Source organism: Triticum dicoccoides, chromosome 4B (assembly GCF_002162155.2).
Source record: "Triticum dicoccoides isolate Atlit2015 ecotype Zavitan chromosome 4B, WEW_v2.0, whole genome shotgun sequence".
Lineage (NCBI taxonomy): Eukaryota > Viridiplantae > Streptophyta > Magnoliopsida > Poales > Poaceae > Triticum > Triticum dicoccoides.
In genome coordinates this window covers 103,127,137-103,147,896 of record NC_041387.1, presented here as the reverse complement: position 1 = coordinate 103,147,896, position 20,760 = coordinate 103,127,137, and the positions used below count along the sequence as shown (strand labels likewise).

The 20,760-nt window shown below is 47.5% G+C and overlaps 1 protein-coding gene across 1 annotated transcript; it reads right to left on the bottom strand.

Moving 5' to 3' along the window:
* Positions 1–15,751: 15,751 nt before the first annotated feature.
* LOC119295284 (aldehyde dehydrogenase family 3 member H1-like) lies at positions 15,752–19,726 on the bottom strand. Its single transcript, XM_037573683.1, has 10 exons — positions 19,367–19,726; positions 18,323–18,391; positions 18,075–18,171; positions 17,339–17,545; positions 17,136–17,251; positions 16,950–17,054; positions 16,683–16,855; positions 16,489–16,579; positions 16,216–16,365; positions 15,752–16,138 (listed from the first exon to the last, which is right to left on the bottom strand). Exons 1-10 carry the CDS (start codon positions 19,556–19,558, stop codon positions 15,893–15,895), a joined length of 1,446 nt encoding a protein of 481 aa, XP_037429580.1. The 5' UTR covers positions 19,559–19,726; the 3' UTR covers positions 15,752–15,892.
* Positions 19,727–20,760: the final 1,034 nt, after the last annotated feature.

Sequence of the window (20,760 nt, the reverse complement as noted above, 5' to 3'; positions counted from 1 at the left end):
GGCCAGGTTCCGGGCAGGTTCCAGGCTGAGCAGAAAGTTGACGCCTGTCGCTTCTTCTTCAGCGTTGTACCTGATCACACACAGAGTTTCCGTCTGAGGTAGTAGCCATGTCTCGTGAGTAGGAAGAGGGATTTCGGAGAGGAGCGAGTTCACCTTATCTTCGATAGCCTTAGAGCGGGCTCGAGTCATGGGTCCACGTGGTGTTGAAGGAGACGTAGATGCGTCCATGGGGATGAGGGAGGGATGCTCTGCATCATCTCCTCCCCTTTGGGAGAGATCCGACCTCGGATCAAAAACTTCATCTCCATGGTAAGGTGCGAGGTCCTTGACGTTGAAGATGTCGCTCACATTGTACTTGTCTCGAGGTAGGTCAATCTTGTAGGCGTTGTCGTTGTAGCGTGCTAGCACCTTGAAAGGTCCGTCGGCTCGAGGGAGAAGCTTGGACTTGCGTTCGATGGGGAAGCGGTCCTTGCGAAGGTGTAGCCACACTAGATCACCAATGTTGAAGACCATGGGTTGCTTGTTGACGTTGAGCTTGGTCGCTAGTCGTTGTGTTTGTCACTTGATGGTGTGCCTTGTATCTTCATGCATCTTCTTGATGTAGCTTGCACGGGCACTTGCATCGAGGTTGGTTTGCTCTTGTAGAGGAAGAGGTAGAATGTCCAATGGGGACAATGGGTTGAAGCCGTAGACGACCTCGAAGGGGGACTTGCCGGTCGTCGAATGTCTTGCACGGTTGTAGGCGTACTCGGCGATGGGTAGGCACTCTTCCCACTCCTTGATGTTCCTCTTGATCAACACGCGAAGTAGAGTGGAGAGTGTACGGTTCGTCACCTCCATTTGTCCATTGGTTTGAGGATGGTATGCCGAAGAGAACAATAGCTTGATGCCGAGCTTGGCGCATAGGGTCTTCCAAAAGTAACTCAAGAACTTGACGTCGCGGTCCGAGACAATTGTCTTTGGCACTCCATGAAGTCGCAGGATTTCCCTACAAAATAGATTGGCAATATGTGAAGCATCGTCTATCTTGTTGCAAGGAATGAAATGTGTCATTTTAGAAAATCTGTCCACAACGACAAACACGGAATCCCTTCCATTTTGAGTCCTAGGCAAACCAAGTACAAAATCCATACTAATGTCTTCCCATGGTTGATAAGGAATAGGAAGAGGCATGTAAAGACCATGAGATTGAGCTTTAGACTTAGCTTTGCGACATGTAGAGCATCGGGTGGTGAAGCGTGAGACGTCGCGGAACATCTTGGGCTAAAAGTAGTTCTTGGAGAGCGTGGCGAAAGTCTTGTCGCGTCCAAAGTGTCCCATGAGTCCACCTCCATGAGCCTCTTGCAAAAGGAGTAAACTAAGAGAAGACTCGGGAATGCATAGTTTGTTAGCTCTCATAAGACAACCATCCTTGATGTAATATTGTTCCCAAGATGTATGCGTCAAACATTTAGCATAATGAGGTGCAAAAGATGGATCATTAGCATACAAGTCTTTTATGTGCTCAAAGCCAATAACATTCAACTCAAGTTTAGTGACAAGCGTACATATGCGTGAAAGTGCATCGGCAACTACATTTTCCTTACCCTTAATGTACTTGATCACATATGGGAGAGATTCAATAAATTCACTCCATTTGGCATGACGCTTGTTCAACTTAGTTTGACCTTTTAAGTACTTAAGTGTTTCATGATCGGTATGGATGACAAACTCATGAGGTCTAAGATAATGTTCCCAAACATGTAGGACACACACTAAAGCATATAATTCTTTGTCATAGATGGGATAGTTAAGTTGAGCACCAGAGAGTTTTTCACTAAAATAAGCTATGGCTCGTTTTTCTTGCATCAAAACTCCGCCAATTCCGGTACCACTTGCATCACAATGAACCTCAAAAGTTTTTCCAAAGTTGGGTAAAGCAAGAATCGGTGCATGAGTAAGCAAAGACTTGAGCTCATCAAAAGCGTTGGATTGCAAAGATCCCCAAACAAAAGGAGTATTCTTCTTACTCAAAGCATGTAAAGGAGCGGCAATTGTGCTAAAGTTTTTCACAAAGCGGCGATAAAATCCTGCAAGACCAAGAAAACTCCTCACTTGTTGCAAATTGGTGGGTTGGGGCCAAGTTTTAATTGCTTCAATTTTAGTTTCATCAACATGGACACCCTTGGAAGAGACAACGAAACCCAAGAAAACCACTTTGTCAACGCCAAAAGTGCATTTTTCCAAGTTCGCATAAAGGCTTTCCTTGCGAAGAGTTTGCAAAACAGATTTGACATGATTGATGTGCTCTTTCATGGTTTTGCTAAACACAAGAATATCATCAAAGTAAACCACAACTAAGATTCCAATATAAGGTCTAAGCACATGATGCATAAGACGCACGAAAGTTCCGGGTGCTTCCGACAAACCCATAGGCATCACTAACCACTCATACAAGCCAAAATTTGGTTTTGAAAGCAGTTTTCCATTCATCACCTTCTTGGATGCGGATTTGATAATAGCCACTTTTAAGATCAATTTTTGAGAAAAAGTTGGCTCCACTAAGTTCATCAAGCATACCATCTAAGCGAGGAATGGGATGCCTATAGCGAACGGTAATAGCATTTATGGGTCTACAATCGGAACATAATCGGAAACTTCCATCGGGCTTAGGCACAAGTATAACGGGAACGGCACAAGGGCTTAAGATTTCACGTACATGACCGTTGTCGATTAGTTGTTGTACTTGCCGTTGAATCTCCTTGGTTTCTTCGGGATTGACACGGTATGGAGCCTTGTTTGGAAGTGGCGCTCCGGGGATGAGGTCGATTCGATGCTCAATTCCTCGAAGAGGAGGTAGACCCGGAGGCAGCTCATCGGGGAAAACATCTTGGAATTCCTGCAAAAGATATTGAAACACCAACGGTAGCTCGTGAATGGTGTTAGTTTTTGGTTCTCCATCCTTGCACACAAGGACAAAGTGACTCACACTCGATGGGTCCTCACACACTTCTCTCATCTCACTTTTGGTGGCAAATAGGATTAGATTTTTCTCTCTAGGTGAAGAGGCGCTCAAGTTTGGCTTGTGGCTCTCACTCACTTTTGGTTGGATCACTTTTTCACTCTTCCCTCCATGATTGGTGGCTTGCTTGTCGGCTATCACTTGATTAGGATACATAGGTCGTAGCATGTATTCCTTCCCTTTCATCTTAAAGCTATAGTGATTGGTGCGCCCATTATGGATGACCCCATGGTCGAATTGCCATGGTCGACCAAGAAGGAGGTGGCAAACTGTCATTGGGACCACATCACACTCCAAAGTGTCTTCATAAGCACCAATTTTGAAGGATACTTGGACCGTATGCTCAACTCGTATAGTGTCGGAGTCACTTAGCCATTGAACCTTGTAGGGGTGTGGGTGCTTCCTCTTGACCAATTGAAGCTTGGAGCATAGTTCTTCACTTGCCAAGTTGTGGCAACTACCTCCATCGATGATGACCTTGACGGACCTTCCATTGATGCCGGCCTTTGTGTGGAAGATGTGGCATCGTTGGTCTTCTTCTTGTTGATGTTGAAGAGTCAAGACCTTGGAGACAACGAGAGCGGGGCTCGAATCCTCATCACAAAAGACTTGATCATCTTCATCCTCGTTCACGCGCCGGTGCATGGCCACTTGCTCAAGGGCTTCCATCTCCTCTTCACTCATGGAGTCATATGTGCCCTAAAGATTATTTACCAGAGTAGAGTGATAAGCTTATAACATAGCTCTGTTGATGCTTTCAAATCGGAGGTGGTGGATATCTTAGCGTGCAAACGTGTTGTTCAATTAGCGACGGAGATCAACGTCCAAAGCTACATTTGGAGACTGATAAGAAGACATTGGTGTCCATGCTAAGAGAAAAGGAGAAGAAATTGGCTACAATCGGGAGACCTCGGCTGAATATTTGGTGATCACATCATGCACGCACTCTCTTCATCCCTCTTGGACCACTGCCCTTACTTCTTGCTAGCAACTGTGTCCGAAGAGACCTCGATCCTTCAGATTCAAGAGCTTCTGGCTACACATCCTGTGGTTCTCTGAGGTTTGTGCAAAACACGTGGAACGAGCCATCTGTCCACACCGAGTCTTGCCAGCGTATGTTCCACAAATTGTAGTGCATGGTCTGGCGCCATAAGCTGTGGGGCGAGTATATCTTCTCCAACCACAAGGTCTAGCTACACATGGACCTTGAGGTCATCCTTCGATTTGATATTGCTATGGAGAAACAACTAGTCTTGTTGGCCGAGAGAGATATTAGGACAAGGTTTAAGCAACACTTCATCGCCCTTGCGGTGCTCGAGAGGGCTAGAAAGAAATAATGTGCCTACATCGATAATTTGCACTATGGGGAATGCAGACATGGGATTCTTCCATCTTAGCGTCAATGGGAGGCACCAAAATTTTCATCCATATATTGTGCCACATGGTGGATGGGTCACCTCACATTTGTACTTAAACTGGAAAGCTTTGAACCTCCCCCGGAAAACCTACGCGGTCTCGATGACCCTTTCTCGGAAGAAGAGGTCAAGACCGCCATCAACAACCTCCTCTCTCATAAGGTGCCAGTCCCGGATGGGTTCACCATGGAGTTCTTCCAGAGTTATTGGGATAGTATCAAGGAGGATGCTATGAGGATCATCAACCACTTATATAATACGCAAACAACTCACTTTCAATGGTTTGATTCGGTGAACATTGTCCTCCTACCAAAGGAGGGCAAAGGCTTGCTCCACACATGAATGACTTGGTCTCCAATGCGCAAAGTGCCTTCCTCAAATGTCGGAGCATCCCAGACAACTTCAGCTCCATAGGCAAAAGAAACCGCCTCTTCTCCTAAATCTTGACATCAATAAGGTGTTCTACTTCGTGCATTGAAACTACATATTCGACCTTCTTTAGACATGTGGGTTCTCCTTGAGGTACCATGACTGGATTCCGCCCTTCTCTTGCCTAAACATATTGTGTCCTTCTCAATGGCGTCCCTGAGGAAGGCACAACCGTGGCCTCCGGCAAGGAGAACCTCTCTCCAATCGCTCTTTGTCGTCGCCATTGACCACCTCCAACGAGTGCTTCAGCTAGCCACCGAGCAGGGACTCCTCCATGACTTGGGAGGGAGGGTGGGCAATTTCTGACTTCGCTCCAACCGGATGACCCTGCCATTTTTGTTGTGCCTACCAAAGAAGACATTCAGACAGTCTCCAACATTCTCCAGAGCTTTGGGGAGGTCATCGGGCTTGTTACGAACTTTCAGAAAACCTTCTTTGCGGTGGCTTGGATGTTGAGGATATCATGCAAACCCACCCGGTTGTGAGATTGACCTTTCCAATGCGCCACGGGCTACCCCTATTGGTCAAGCGCCTAATGCGGATCCAATTCTAGCATCTCAAGGACCAATTCGCTGGCAAGTTGCCCCACCCCCGTAAGGAGAATACTACACAACGGCGGGCCATACTGCCTAGGTCAAGTTGGCCCTCATCGCCATCACAATCTACCACACCACATTGCTCGGCATAACGGTGGGGATGTTACAAACCATTAACAAGATCTGTAGGGCATTCTTTTGGGCCGGCTCCAACAAGGTCTCTGGTGCCAAGTGCAAAGTTATTTGGATGGCGGTGTGCCGCCCCGTCGACTTTGGAGACCTTGGGATCTTGCACCTTGACAAGTTGCTCGCCGCTCCACCTGGGATGGTCGTGGCTTTAAGGAAGTGCCGGCAAAAATGTGGGTTGGCACCGGAACCCATGCGACGGAGAGGACATGGACGTGTTTCATGGGCTTACTAAGCTCGCCGTTGGAGATGGAAACAAGGCGAGCTTCTCAGAATTGGCTTGGCTGGAGGGACTAAGGCCAAAGCACATTGTATCTCTTATTATTGACATATCCAAAAGCAACAAATGATGAGCCTGGGTGGACCAAATCAGTTTGTCAAATGGACCCACAGTGTTGCACATCCAGTAATTTACTTTGCTTTGGACACTTCTGTCCCATCTTCATGACAGCTGACACCATTACTTGAAAGTTAACTGCCTTGGGTCACTATTCCATGGCCTTGGCATAGGTGGCACCTCATTGGTGCCACGACAAGGAGCTTCAAAACCACAATGATGTAGGGCAAAACCCTAGTTGGACGATCTTTCACATTTGGAGAGGATCCTACGGAGATTCACGAAGAACACACGGAAGCACAAAGGGGAAAACACGGGGAGAACGAGAGAGAATCACGAAACCGACATAGAATCAATCACACGAGTGCTAGATCACCGAACACAAAGAGATACACATGATCCACAATCAACAAAGGCAAGGATACAAAGGCACCGTTCTTCTCCGTACGGAGGTCTTGATGGTCTTCCCTAGAAAGGGGTCTTGAATCCGCTTGGGGGATCTTCTCCGAAGAGGTCCTGAACTCCGAGGAGAAGTATCCAAGTGGATGAGCAAGGCTCTCACACAAATATGAGCTATCCAATGCTAACCCTAAAACGTACGGGATGAGGGAGTATATATAGTCTACGGGGCGGAAGGTACACGGGCCTCGGCCCAAGTGGCTGCGCACAGGCAGGGCCAGAAGTTCCGGGCCAGGCCGAAAGTTCCGGGCCAGGCCGGAAGTTCCGGGCGCTGGAGGTTCCGGGCAGGGTCCGGTCTAAGCCGAAAGTTGGCACGGGTGAAGCAGGGCTGGCTTCCGGGGCCGGAAGTTCCGGGCAAGGCCGGAGGTTCCGGGAGCCGGAAGTTCCGGGCCAGGTTCCGGGCAGGTTCCGGGCTAAGCAGAAAGTTGGCATGCCCGGGGTGGTCGATGTCGAAGGAGGCCGGAAGCTCCGAGCAGGCCGGAAGTTCCGGGGGCCGGAAGTTTCGGGCCAGGTTCTGGGCAGGTTCCGGGCTGAGCAGAAAGTTGACGCCTGTCGCTTCTTCTTCAGCGTTGTACCTGATCACACACAGAGTTTCCGTCTGAGGTAGTAGCCATGTCTCGTGAGTAGGAAGAGGGATTTCGGAGAGGAGCGAGTTCACCTTATCTTCGATAGCCTTAGAGCGGGCTCGAGTCATGGGTCCACGTGGTGTTGAAGGAGACGTAGATGCGTCCATGGGGATGAGGGAGGGATGCTCTGCATCATCTCCTCCCCTTTGGGAGAGATCCAACCTCGGATCAAAAACTTCATCTCCATGGTAAGGTGCGAGGTCCTTGACGTTGAAGATGTCGCTCACATTGTACTTGTCTCGAGGTAGGTCAATCTTGTAGGCGTTGTCGTTGTAGCGTGCTAGCACCTTGAAAGGTCCGTCGGCTCGAGGGAGAAGCTTGGACTTGCGTTCGATGGGGAAGCGGTCCTTGCGAAGGTGTAGCCACACTAGATCACCAATGTTGAAGACCATGGGTTGCTTGTTGACGTTGAGCTTGGTCGCTAGTCGTTGTGTTTGTCACTTGATGGTGTGCCTTGTATCGTCATGCATCTTCTTGATGTAGCTTGCACGGGCACTTGCATCGAGGTTGGTTTGCTCTTGTAGAGGAAGAGGTAGAATGTCCAATGGGGACAATGGGTTGAAGCCGTAGACGACCTCGAAGGGGGACTTGCCGGTCGTCGAATGTCTTGCACGGTTGTAGGCGTACTCGGCGATGGGTAGGCACTCTTCCCACTCCTTGATGTTCCTCTTGATCAACACGCGAAGTAGAGTGGAGAGTGTACGGTTCGTCACCTCCGTTTGTCCATCGGTTTGAGGATGGTATGCCGAAGAGAACAATAGCTTGATGCCGAGCTTGGCGCATAGGGTCTTCCAAAAGTAACTCAAGAACTTGACGTCGCGGTCCGAGACAATTGTCTTTGGCACTCCATGAAGTCGCAGGATTTCCCTACAAAATAGATTGGCAATATGTGAAGCATCGTCTATCTTGTTGCAAGGAATGAAATGTGTCATTTTAGAAAATCTGTCCACAACGACAAACACAAAATCCCTTCCATTTTGAGTCCTAGGCAAACCAAGTACAAAATCCATACTAATGTCTTCCCATGGTTGATAAGGAATAGGAAGAGGCATGTAAAGACCATGAGATTGAGCTTTAGACTTAGCTTTGCGACATGTAGAGCATCGGGTGGTGAAGCGTGAGACGTCGCGGAACATCTTGGGCTAAAAGTAGTTCTTGGAGAGCGTGGCGAAAGTCTTGTCGCGTCCAAAGTGTCCCATGAGTCCACCTCCATGAGCCTCTTGCAAAAGGAGTAAACTAAGAGAAGACTCGGGAATGCATAGTTTGTTAGCTCTCATAAGACAACCATCCTTGATGTAATATTGTTCCCAAGATGTATGCGTCAAACATTTAGCATAATGAGGTGCAAAAGATGGATCATTAGCATACAAGTCTTTTATGTGCTCAAAGCCAATAACATTCAACTCAAGTTTAGTGACAAGCGTACATATGCGTGAAAGTGCATCGGCAACTACATTTTCCTTACCCTTAATGTACTTGATCACATATGGGAGAGATTCAATAAATTCACTCCATTTGGCATGACGCTTGTTCAACTTAGTTTGACCTTTTAAGTACTTAAGTGTTTCATGATCGGTATGGATGACAAACTTATGAAGTCTAAGATAATGTTCCCAAACATGTAGGACACGCACTAAAGCATATAATTCTTTGTCATAGATGGGATAGTTAAGTTGAGCACCGGAGAGTTTTTCACTAAAATAAGCTATGGCTCGTTTTTCTTGCATCAAAACTCCGCCAATTCCGGTACCACTTGCATCACAATGAACCTCAAAAGTTTTTCCAAAGTTGGGTAAAGCAAGAATCGGTGCATGAGTAAGCAAAGACTTGAGCTCATCAAAAGCGTTGGATTGCAAAGATCCCCAAACAAAAGGAGTATTCTTCTTACTCAAAGCATGTAAAGGAGCGGCAATTGTGCTAAAGTTTTTCACAAAGCGGCGATAAAATCCTGCAAGACCAAGAAAACTCCGCACTTGTTGCAAATTGGTGGGTTGGGGCCAAGTTTTAATTGCTTCAATTTTAGTTTCATCAACATGGACACCCTTGGAAGAGACAACGAAACCCAAGAAAACCACTTTGTCAACGCCAAAAGTGCATTTTTCCAAGTTCGCATAAAGGCTTTCCTTGCGAAGAGTTTGCAAAACAGATTTTACATGATTAATGTGCTCTTTCATGGTTTTGCTAAACACAAGAATATCATCAAAGTAAACCATAACTAAGATTCCAATATAAGGTCTAAGCACATGATGCATAAGACGCACGAAAGTTCCGGGTGCTTCCGACAAACCCATAGGCATCACTAACCACTCATACAAGCCAAAATTTGGTTTTGAAAGCAGTTTTCCATTCATCACCTTCTTGGATGCGGATTTGATAATAGCCACTTTTAAGATCAATTTTTGAGAAAAAGTTGGCTCCACTAAGTTCATCAAGCATACCATCTAAGCGAGGAATGGGATGCCTATAGCGAACGGTAATAGCATTTATGGGTCTACAATCGGAACATAATCGGAAACTTCCATCGGGCTTAGGCACAAGTATAACAGGAACGGCACAAGGGCTTAAGCTTTCACGTACATGACCGTTGTCGATTAGTTGTTGTACTTGCCGTTGAATCTCCTTGGTTTCTTCGGGATTGACACGGTATGGAGCCTTGTTTGGAAGTGGCGCTCCGGGGATGAGGTCGATTCGATGCTCAATTCCTCGAAGAGGAGGTAGACCCGGAGGCAGCTCATCGGGGAAAACATCTTGGAATTCCTGCAAAAGATATTGAAACACCAACGGTAGCTCGTGAATGGTGTTAGTTTTTGGTTCTCCATCCTTGCACACAAGGACAAAGTGACTCACACTCGATGGGTCCTCACACACTTCTCTCATCTCACTTTTGGTGGCAAATAGGATTAGATTTTTCTCTCTAGGTGAAGAGGCGCTCAAGTTTGGCTTGTGGCTCTCACTCACTTTTGGTTGGATCACTTTTTCACTCTTCCCTCCATGATTGGTGGCTTGCTTGTCGGCTATCACTTGATTAGGAGACATAGGTCGTAGCATGTATTCCTTCCCTTTCATCTTGAAGCTATAGTGATTGGTGCGCCCATTATGGATGACCCCACGGTCGAATTGCCATGGTCGACCAAGAAGGAGGTGGCAAACTGTCATTGGGACCACATCACACTCCAAAGTGTCTTCATAAGCACCAATTTTGAAGGATACTTGGACCGTATGCTCAACTCGTATAGTGCCGGAGTCACTTAGCCATTGAACCTTGTAGGGGTGTGGGTGCTTCCTCTTGACCAATTGAAGCTTGGAACATAGTTCTTCACTTGCCAAGTTGTGGCAACTACCTCCATAGATGATGACCTTGACGGACCTTCCATTGATGCCGGCCTTTGTGTGGAAGATGTGGCATCGTTGGTCTTCTTCTTGTTGATGTTGAAGAGTCAAGACCTTGGATACAACGAGAGCGGGGCTCGAATCCTCATCACAAAAGACTTGATCATCTTCATCCTCGTTCACGCGCCGGTGCATGGCCACTTGCTCAAGGGCTTCCATCTCCTCTTCACTCATGGAGTCATATGTGCCATCTTCGTTGAGGATCATGCTGCGCTTGTTCATGCATTGATAGGACTTGTGGCCTCGGCCTCCGCAAGTGAAACACTTGAAGGAGCTTGTCTTGACGGTCTCATCGGTTGGAGTAGAAGATGAAGCACGCGGCTTGAAGTTGCTTGTATTAGGAGGAAGACGACTTGAACTTGACAAAGTTTTCTTGTAACTTGACTTGTCGTCATTGCTTGGAGAAGGTTTGGTTGACGTAGATGTTGGAGGAGTTGTTGAAGCTTGGATGTTGGAGAAACCGTATGTCCTGGATGAGTACTTGGCGTACTTGAAGTCATCTTGCACTTGACGTTCCGCTTTTGTAGCTTGATGCACGAGCTCAATGAGGTTGGAGTAGGGTTGGAAGTCGGCAATCTTCTTGATGGGATGATTGAGACCATTCAAGAAACGTGCCATTGTTTGCTCATCATCTTCCGTGACATTGGCTCGAATCATGGCAATCTCCATTTCCTTGTAGTATTCTTCAACACTCTTTGTTCCTTGCTTGAGGAGTTGTAGCTTCTTGAAGAGATCGCGGTTGTAGTAGGTTGGCATAAAACGTGCTCGCATGACTTCCTTCATTTGAGCCCAAGTGGTGATAGGTGGTTCACCTCTTGCTTCACGGCGCTCAAGGACTTGTTCCCACCATATGAGCACATAGTCTTGGAACTCAAGTGATGCCATAGCGATCTTCTTCTCTTCCTCATAGTTGTTCAAGCGGAAAATTTTGTCGACCTTCAATGCCCATGAGAGGTATTCTTCGGGATCATTGCTTCCGTTGAACTTGGGCATTGTGAATTTGAGTTTTCCGTAGCGTTGCTCTTCATTGTGTTGTTGGCGATGGTGATGATGACGCCCTTGACGTGGAGGATAGTCATCCTCATGTTGCTCTTGTCGTGGATGAAGACCATGATCAACTTGCTCTTGTTGAACTTGAGGTTGAGGTGGATCTTGACGAGCTTGTGGAGGAGCTTGTGGAGCTTGACGTTACACATTCGGTTGATAGTTCCTCTCTTGGATTTCTTCTCGAAGAGCTTCCTCTAGATTGCGCCGTTCGCGATTGCGGTTGGCGATGGCTCGACTTGATTCTTGAAGGGCACGTTGCGCCTCAAGAGCTTGCGCTTCTCGTTGTTGTTGTTGAAGACGTTGAGCCTCGGCGTCTTGTTCCTCTTGGTGTAGGCGCGCTCGTTCTTCTTCTTGGCGTCGTAGTCGTTGCCGTTCTTGAGCTTGAGCAAAAGCGACTTGGTTTGATTGAGGACGAGGAACTTGCTCATCAACTTGCTCTTGGGAATGCTTGTCATGTAGCAGGTTCCGAGATGCATGTCGGTCTTGACGCGCGGCTCATCGAAGAATGGTCGATGACGGTGTACTTGAGCCGGAGAAGGTGTCGTCGGAGTGTCGACTCGAGCGGCTCCGTCTTGAGGGTGAAGAAGTGAAATGATGCCGGTTCCTCATCAAGGCGCGGATCTCGTCCATTCTTGCATCATTCTCTTGCTTGTGGGAGTCAAACTTGTTGTCGAAGTAGTCTCTTGCACGTTGCTCGGAGAGTCGCAAGTCGGTGGCGAGGTTGTCGATGCGGTCGCTCATAGCTTGTTGCTCTTGGTGTAACGCCCTTTGAGCACCAAAAAGGTGGCTCTTTGTGATGAATGATGACATGTCGTCGCCGTTCTCGATGAGAGGTGGATTTGTAGAAGAACTTGGCCTATCCATCATTGCAAATAAAATGTGAGTGGTCGAAGGAAAAGAACGTGTACCAAATGTACCTTGACCGAAGTTGAAAATGAATCAAGTTCACTCCAATGCGGACAATGAAATAGCACTTTTGGTACCAATTCTTGTCGGTTCGCACACCTACACACGTAAAAAGCTTTTGGTGGAGCTTGGTTAGGATGGTGGCACAAAATTTGATGCAATAGTAAGTGAGCTTCAATAATGTTGGAAAAGGTTCATAAATTTGCAAATGCAACAAGTAGATCAAGCAAGTATGGGTACACGGAAACATACACGCAAATAGATAAGTGGGATTGTGCAATCCAAAAGTGAGCCAAAATGTGGAAACCACGAAAATGCTCTTGTTGCACAATACTAGAGAGACGCTAGCACGATTGCATAATAGGCGGATACGCAAACTTGTGCACAACCTACTAGGCAAAAATGCAACTATCTCTATCCCAAGTATGCTATATGTATGGTATTTCGGTGCAATGATCCAAGATGATCCAATATGACAATCTTAATGCAGTATGATGCTATGGTTCTTGTTCATAAGCTCTTTGCTTATCTTTCCTCTTTGCTTAAAAGCTTGGGTGGCTCTTTCACTCTTTGAGCTCTTTTCTTATGCAAAACTTTCGAACCAAGATAGCAATTGTGTATGCTATGACAACTTTGTGACACACAAGCGGATCCCAAGATATGCACCACTATGGTATGGTATGTATGCTTATGGAGTATGATCCCTAATGTGCACAAGTCATGTTGCCTGCAATACTCAATGGCAAGTCTCGATAGGTAAGCTACGCAAAATGAGGCAATGTGGATTATCAATGCAATTGCAAGGTATGACAAAGATGTCGTCGATGTTACCATCCTTGCTTCGGTTGAAGGTTGAAACGGATGCGAAAGTAGATGGGGACGCAGTGCACGGTCTTCAGTACGTTGGCGAAGATGCCGCTGCACCGTGATCGAAGTTTTCGAAGTAGCGAAAGTGTCGAAGAAGTGCAACCGTTCTGTCTAGGCCGGAAGTTCCGGGCAAGACGGAAGTTCCGGGGTCCGGAAGTTCCGGGGATGACCGGAAGGTCCGGGGGCCGGAAGTTCCGGGCAAGGCCGGAAGTTCCGGGGGTCGGGAATCTGCCAAAAACAGAGACTTCGAGATCGCGGATTTGGGCGGAAAAACTTGGGAAAACCCCCAAATCCGAGGGGGAAAAGAAGAAATTAGAAGGGAGGAAGGGCAGGGAAGCTAGATCCACTCGAAACAAAGCAAATCCATGGATCAAATCCAACAAAATCTCAACTCACCAACAAATCACAAAAAAAAAATTGGGGCTATTTTTGGTGGGGATTTTCGGATTTAGGACGAAAACAACAAAATCAAGCTAGAAAAAGAGGGGCAGGGGCTCCAAAAACGTGATCAACGTGGCTCTGATACCATATGATGTAGGGCAAAACCCTAGTTGGACGATCTTTCACGTTTGGAGAGGATCCTACGGAGATTCACGAAGAACACACGGAAGCACAAAGGGGAAAACACGGGGAGAACGAGAGAGAATCACGAAACCGACATAGAATCAATCACACAAGTGCTAGATCACCGAACACAAAGAGATACACATGATCCACAATCAACAAAGGCAAGGATACAAAGGCACCGTTCTTCTCCGTACGGAGGTCTTGATGGTCTTCCCTAGAAAGGGGTCTTGAATCCGCTTGGGGGATCTTCTCCGAAGAGGTCCTGAACTCCGAGGAGAAGTATCCAAGTGGATGAGCAAGGCTCTCACACAAATATGAGCTATCCAATGCTAACCCTAAAACATACGGGATGAGGGAGTATATATAGTCTACGGGGCGGAAGGGTACACGGGCCTCGGCCCAAGTGGCTGCGCGCAGGCAGGGCCGGAAGTTCCGGGCCAGGCCGGAAGTTCCGGGCGCCGGAGGTTCCGGGCAGGGTCCGGTCTAAGCCGAAAGTTGGCACGGGTGAAGCAGGGCTGGCTTCCGGGGGCCGGAAGTTCCGGGCAAGGCCGGAGGTTCCGGGGGCCGGAAGTTCCGGGCCAGGTTCCGGGCAGGTTTCGGGCTAAGCAGAAAGTTGGCATGCCCGGGGTGGTCGATGTCGAAGGAGGCTGGAAGCTCCGGGCAGGCCGGAAGTTCCGGCCAGGTTCCGGGCAGGTTCCGGGCTGAGCAGAAAGTTGACGTTTGTCGCTTCTTCTTCAGCGTTGTACCTGATCACACACAGAGTTTCCGTCTGAGGTAGTAGCCATGTCTCGTGAGTAGGAAGAGGGATTTCGGAGAGGAGCGAGTTCACCTTATCTTCGATAGCCTTAGAGCGGGCTCGAGTCATGGGTCCACGTGGTGTTGAAGGAGATGTAGATGCATCCATGAGGATGAGCGAGGGATGCTCCGCATCACATAATCTGAAAGAATTGGGCGCCGCGTGTAAGTTTTTTGCTTGGCTAGTCATGCAGAATAGTCGCGGATGGCCGATCGTCTCACGAGGCGGGGTTGGCCAAATTGCGGCAACTGCCCACTTCGTAACCAAGTATTGGAGTCGGCACCACACCTCCTCTTCAAGTTCAGATTCTCCATTAAGGTGGGGGTGCATGCAGCTACAAGGACGTTTGGCATGGCTTCCTGGGCGTCAAATCTTGATGGTATGGCATTGTGCATGATGGCCTCGCTTGCCAAAAGGCTATGGCTTCGCTCAACATGCTTGTTGCTTGAGAGATTTGGAATGAACACAATGCGAGGATCTTTTTCTGTTGGCTACTCACCATGGCGCGGGTGCACACGCGGGACGCCTGCGGAAGACCATTCTCACCGCGGCGGAAGCTGGGTGCCCCTGCTGCCCTGCAGCTCTGGAAACTGCCGATCACCTCATCTTCGGATGTCCGTTCGCGGTGTGCTTCTGGACACGTCTGGGGCTGACAACGGCCGGCGCCTCAGTGGCCTCCCTCCACCAGTTCGACGCCTCTCCTGCAGTTGGGGCGGCCTCGCCGTCCGCCTTCGTGATGCTTTGCTGTTGGCGTCTATGGAAGAGAAGGAACGAGGTCGTGTTCCGAAACAATGCTCAGTCGCTTGTGACCACCCTCAAGTGCTGCCGGGATGATGCCGATCTCTGGCGTGTCCACTTCAAGCATGCTCAACACCCGCATGTCGACTCTATGGTCTCTAAGTTAGAGACGAACAGCTCGTGTTGTTGGGCGGCTTAGCCCTGTGGAGTAACTCATTTGGGGTTTGACGGGAGTAACTCATTTGTGTAGTATTATGCCGGGGAGTAGGTTTTTGTGCAACCGGTCCTTCGGGCTGTCAAGCTTGTTCTAAACTCCCTTAACTAACAAATGCAGAAAGTCTCACAATGCAATGAAATGATGAATCATTACGGACAATTCTTGCAAGCAGGGCATAATCCTCTTCATGCTTCACGCTAGAGTAACTAGCAAACCAGGTTTATTTATGTAAAATTAAATTACATCCAGAAATCCGATGATAGTCCCATACACACTCGCGCACTGGCGCTTCAGTGCAGAAGTGCACCACATCGCCCTCATGAACATGAACAATCCTGCTACGCTGTACTGGAGAAGGGAGGGAGCTCAACTCAGCTAACGCTTCTCCCTCGGGAACCCCAGGAGCGCAAGGATCAGCGCAAAGAAGCTGCCCTTGATGAGGCCCCTCAAGATCCTCTGCTTCTCTGCTGTGTAGGGCGGGTACCTTGCATTCGCCTCGCCACCGAACCCGCGGATCAGCACCGCCTTTCTGTGGGTGAAGCAGTCGAAGCTGAACTTGCCGTGGTACGACCCCGTGCCGCTGTCGCCCACGCCACCGAACGGCAAATGTGGGTTCGTCAGCTGCAAAATGTTATGTGTTCAGGAGGAAGCATGCTATTGGTTCAGAAGATTGATTAACAGAGTTCATGAGCAGTTACGTGTAAGGCGACGTCGTTGACGAGCATGCCTCCTGCCGAGACGTTTGAGACGAAATCTTGTTGCAGTTTCTTGTCCTTGGTGAAGAGGTAGGCTGCGAGTGGCTTCGCCCCGGCGTTGATGTGTGCGATGCTTTCTTCAATCTTGTCGACCTGACAACCATAGTTCAAAGAATCCAAACAGAGTTGGGTTTAATTCTGAATATTGTCAAGCAGACTTCAGTGCACTCTAGGAACACTACTTATTGTCTCAAATCAAGGCAGAGGAGTACTAACCGTTATAATTGGAAGCAATGGGCCAAATATTTCCCCTGTCATAAGTGCTGTATCAAGAGGAACATCTACCAACACCGTAGGAGCTATTTTTCTGCGACATAAGAAACAAAAGTTAGCACTCAATTAAACACCTTCCAGAACCCAACTGTGAGTTTGTGACTGAAAGTTCACGCTATAAATTGTCAAGTTCTCACAGTTGCTCCTGATCTGTCTGGCCACCGAGCTGAATCTTGGCGGCAACTTCTTTGTCGTCTATCAACTTCGTTAATCGTCCGAAATGGCTAATATTCACAATACGAGACAGGTCCGCCGATTGCAACGGATCCTCCCCGTAGAACCTTTCCAAGACTCTTTTCAAAGAGTCAACCTGTACAAAGTTTATTTCATAGATAAGCTATATATAGAACTTCAGTTGGCACAAGCAATTATTTGGCTGGTAGTTATAATAGTAGTGTAGATACCAGCTCTGTAACGAACGCTTTTGTCGTTATGATGTAATCAGGAGCAATGCATGCCTGGCCATTGTTACAGCCCCATTTACCAACAGCAATCCTCTTAGCAGCAACCTTGAAGGAAAATCTCTGTTAAGAAAACCAAAAGACTACTTTTTGTTGTAAGAGTTGACAATATTTTTAGATATCGCTTACATGCAAATCGACGTTAGAGTCAACAATAACAGGGCATTTTCCACCGAGCTCCAGAGCAACAGGGGTTAGATGCTTCGCAGCTGCTGCCAACACTACGCGGGCTACATTACCATTTCCTGCAGTTCAAATGAACGAGTGCACTGTTAGAAACACAGCAGCATTAATTGAAGAAGCAGAAAGTATTTGACAGGTAAGAACTTAACCTGTGTAGAAGATCTTATCCCATTTTTGTTCTAAGAGTGCACCTGTTTCAGTGACACCTCCCTCCACAACTTTTATACACGAGCTATCAACGTACTCTGGTAGCAGCTTCGCGAACAATGACGATGTTGCTGGCGCAATTTCTGATGGCTTCAGCACAACAGCATTCCCAGCAGCAATTGCTCCAATGACGGGCTCGATGGATAGCACTATAACGAAGGTGAGATTATTAGTCATCTTAATATCGAACGGTCATCCAGGAATCTAACAGGCAAAAAACACTCAATACAGAAGGGGGAAACTAATTTACAATTTCTGACCAAATTCAACTGGTCGAAAGCATCAGTCCCAAGATATCAAGTGTTTAGATGGTAAAATAATAACTAAAAATATTTTTTTGGTCACCAAAAATGTAATGGCACCATAATTAAGACTGTCGAAACCTGCCTGTCGTAATGCGCATGTGTTGAAAAAAATCCGGACTTGTGACATAAGATTGCGTTAGAGCATAACTGCAGAAATCGATGTCTGTTTGACGAAAAGGAAAGGTACCAACTACGAAACAGATTGGCATGTAGCCAATCCTTGAGCGCGGGACACGGGAGCATATCAAACTCATGCCATAAACCTCCAGCGCCATCAGGCAACAGATTAATCAATGGTTAAATAGTGTATCCTCGTAGCCTCTCCCACACGAATTGCATGGATTAAAATCCCTCTTCAATGCCATTGACTTACAGAAAGGATAGTTCCAGGCTGATATGACGAGAACGACACCCAGGGGCTCCGGCACGATTTGAGCAGTGGATGGGAATGTAGTTATGGCAGAAGGTACCTGGAATATATATATATATATATATATATATATATATATATATATATGTATATATAGTAGTAAAGTTCACACACCCCATATCAGCAAAAAACAATGGATTTTGTTTACAAACGAATGTAATCAGTAACGTGTGGAGAATGGATTTCCCTACCTTGTCGGGCTTCATCCAATTCTTGAGCCCCTTCAAGGCAAACATACAGGCCCCTTTCGCCAGCGATATCTGAGTCATGAACAGACAGATGTCAACAACATGTGGTCATCGTCATTTACTAGGCCGGCAAAAACGTGTTGTGAAGCAATCATGCTTCTCTGTTCATTTACATCTGTTGTTTTACAGATTGCAATCACCAAATTTGACCAGTATGGCATTTCCTAGTCCTAGCTTGATAGTAAAGGCAATGCTTGAGTAACTGCAGACTGTGACTGGCCAGCTTAGGAACCCCTGCCTCAGACGAATATGATATTTCAACGGAAGTCTTTGCAAGAAGAGAGCACGTAGTAGAAACTGATGCAAGTTGCATCTGCTCCCCAAATTGAAAATTTGGGGAAACACAAAAAATGTTTACGCAGGCGGGATATTTGATTGAGGACGCAGACTTTGTCTGACACGGGAGCAAACAAAGCGAGGGTTTTCTTGGAAGGGACGCCGCCGGCAATGGAGGAGTAATCATTTAATTATTTATTTTGGCACGCAACCCTTTCCGGGAGTTGCGAGGAAAGGGACTAACACGCCTAACTTTCCCAAAGCCACCGCTGGCCAACAACCCCGCCAAGGTTTCGATTAACGGAGTAGCCTGATTGAACTAATTCGGCCGAGGAGCAGGAAAGATGGTCCAAAGACAAAACGAATCTTGTGAGTTGTGAGGAGTATCTGTGCAAGACGAACAATTAATGGGAAGAACTTCACTGCTTCATTCAAAATCGGATACGGGAAAGTCCAGACGAACTTCACGGGACCAATTGTATTGCGGCGTAAGAATAACTTTACTGATCCAGCGCCGGCAAGCTCCGATGATAAATAAAATCTACTTCCATGGATTGATAAACCGGACGCAATCACGCACGGGCACGGGGGGGAAGAGAGAATCATGCAGGCAGAGCTGGAATTCCGTTCCAGTTCTTACCAACCCAAGAATCTTCCTATCCTGCTGGAGTCAACTTGGAGATTCGGCATGGAGATGGAGCTGCGACATACCTCGTGGAGGTAGGCCTCCATGCGCGGCTTGGCGAGGTCGGCGTGGAGCGCGTCGCTGATGTCGTCCTCCTTCTCCTCGATCATCCTGACGAGCGCCCTGAGCTGCGCCGTCCGCCACTCGGCCGGCCGCGTCCGCCCCTCTCTGAAGCTACCCCGCAGCTCCTCCATCACCGCCGCCGCCGACGCCGCCATGACAGCAACCCGCTCCTCCTCGTTCCTCGGCTGGGCTAGCTGAAGCGCGCGGCAGGCGGCAATGGAGATAAGGCGAGAAACAGGGGAGGGAGAGATGGTGGTGGCCTGGTGGGGGTGGGAGAGAAGTGTGCACCCAACCCAACCCAGGGATGGAGATGGAGACGGAGATGGAGTTGGACCCTTCCCTATATATACGCCCTGATTGGTTTGTTGCGTTGGTTTGAAAAATAATATCACCAGATTATTAGAATTAGAAGATAATAAAAGGAAGATACACCATCAAACTGTTGATATCTTCTCCACCGGCCGGCGGGCCGATGACATCTGTTTAGACTTTTTTTTCTCCATCTATACTACTATGCCTAGATATCTAATCTGTTCGTTGGAATCTTGCGAGTGACGCAGACAGGATCACAGGAAGCCGCCGGAGACAACGAGGCGCGAGCGACATGGTGCGAGTTTTGTCCCATCTATTTCTTTCTTTGACTAGGTGCACCCAACACAAGTCGATCCACGCGGCCGAATGGTGCGATATGGCGTGCAGTTTGTCTCCCATTCCTTTTTCTTTTTCTTTTGAGTTCAGTTGGTTTCCCATTCTGGCGAGGCTTAATCCCGCATAAAAGGATTCTAAATAAAAAAATCCAACATAGATGAAAACAATTAATTACTCGATCGGGTGTTGTTTACGGATCAGGACTAAGTTAAGCCATCTTGCTCTTAAAGAAACATTTGCTTGCCACAGTAGCCACTGTTTACGTGATAATTCAAGATACAGCCAGGCCATGAGTTGACGTAGTGTTACCTCCAACCCGAATTATTTATCTTACAAATATGGATGTATCTAGATATGGTTTAATGTTATATACATCTACATCCAGATAAATCCAAAACAAGTAATTTAAGATGGAAGGTGTTGTCGTGCGTGTGTGGAATACATGCCAGACTGTATTAGTATTAGAGGGGAAAGAGTAAAAACGCACTACGATCTACCCAAGTTCAGGCCGCATGGTTGTATAATATCCTATGCATGCCTTGTGTTTGTTGATATGGTGGATAGTGAACTACAATTCCTTCCCTGGAATGGGGAGGTGTTGTGTGTCTTGCTTCTACTTGTAATCTACCAAGTGTCCAAACCTTCTCTAAGGTAAATGCAGATGAGGTTGAAAAATCACCACCATAGTCCAGGCCCTCCTTTTGTAGAG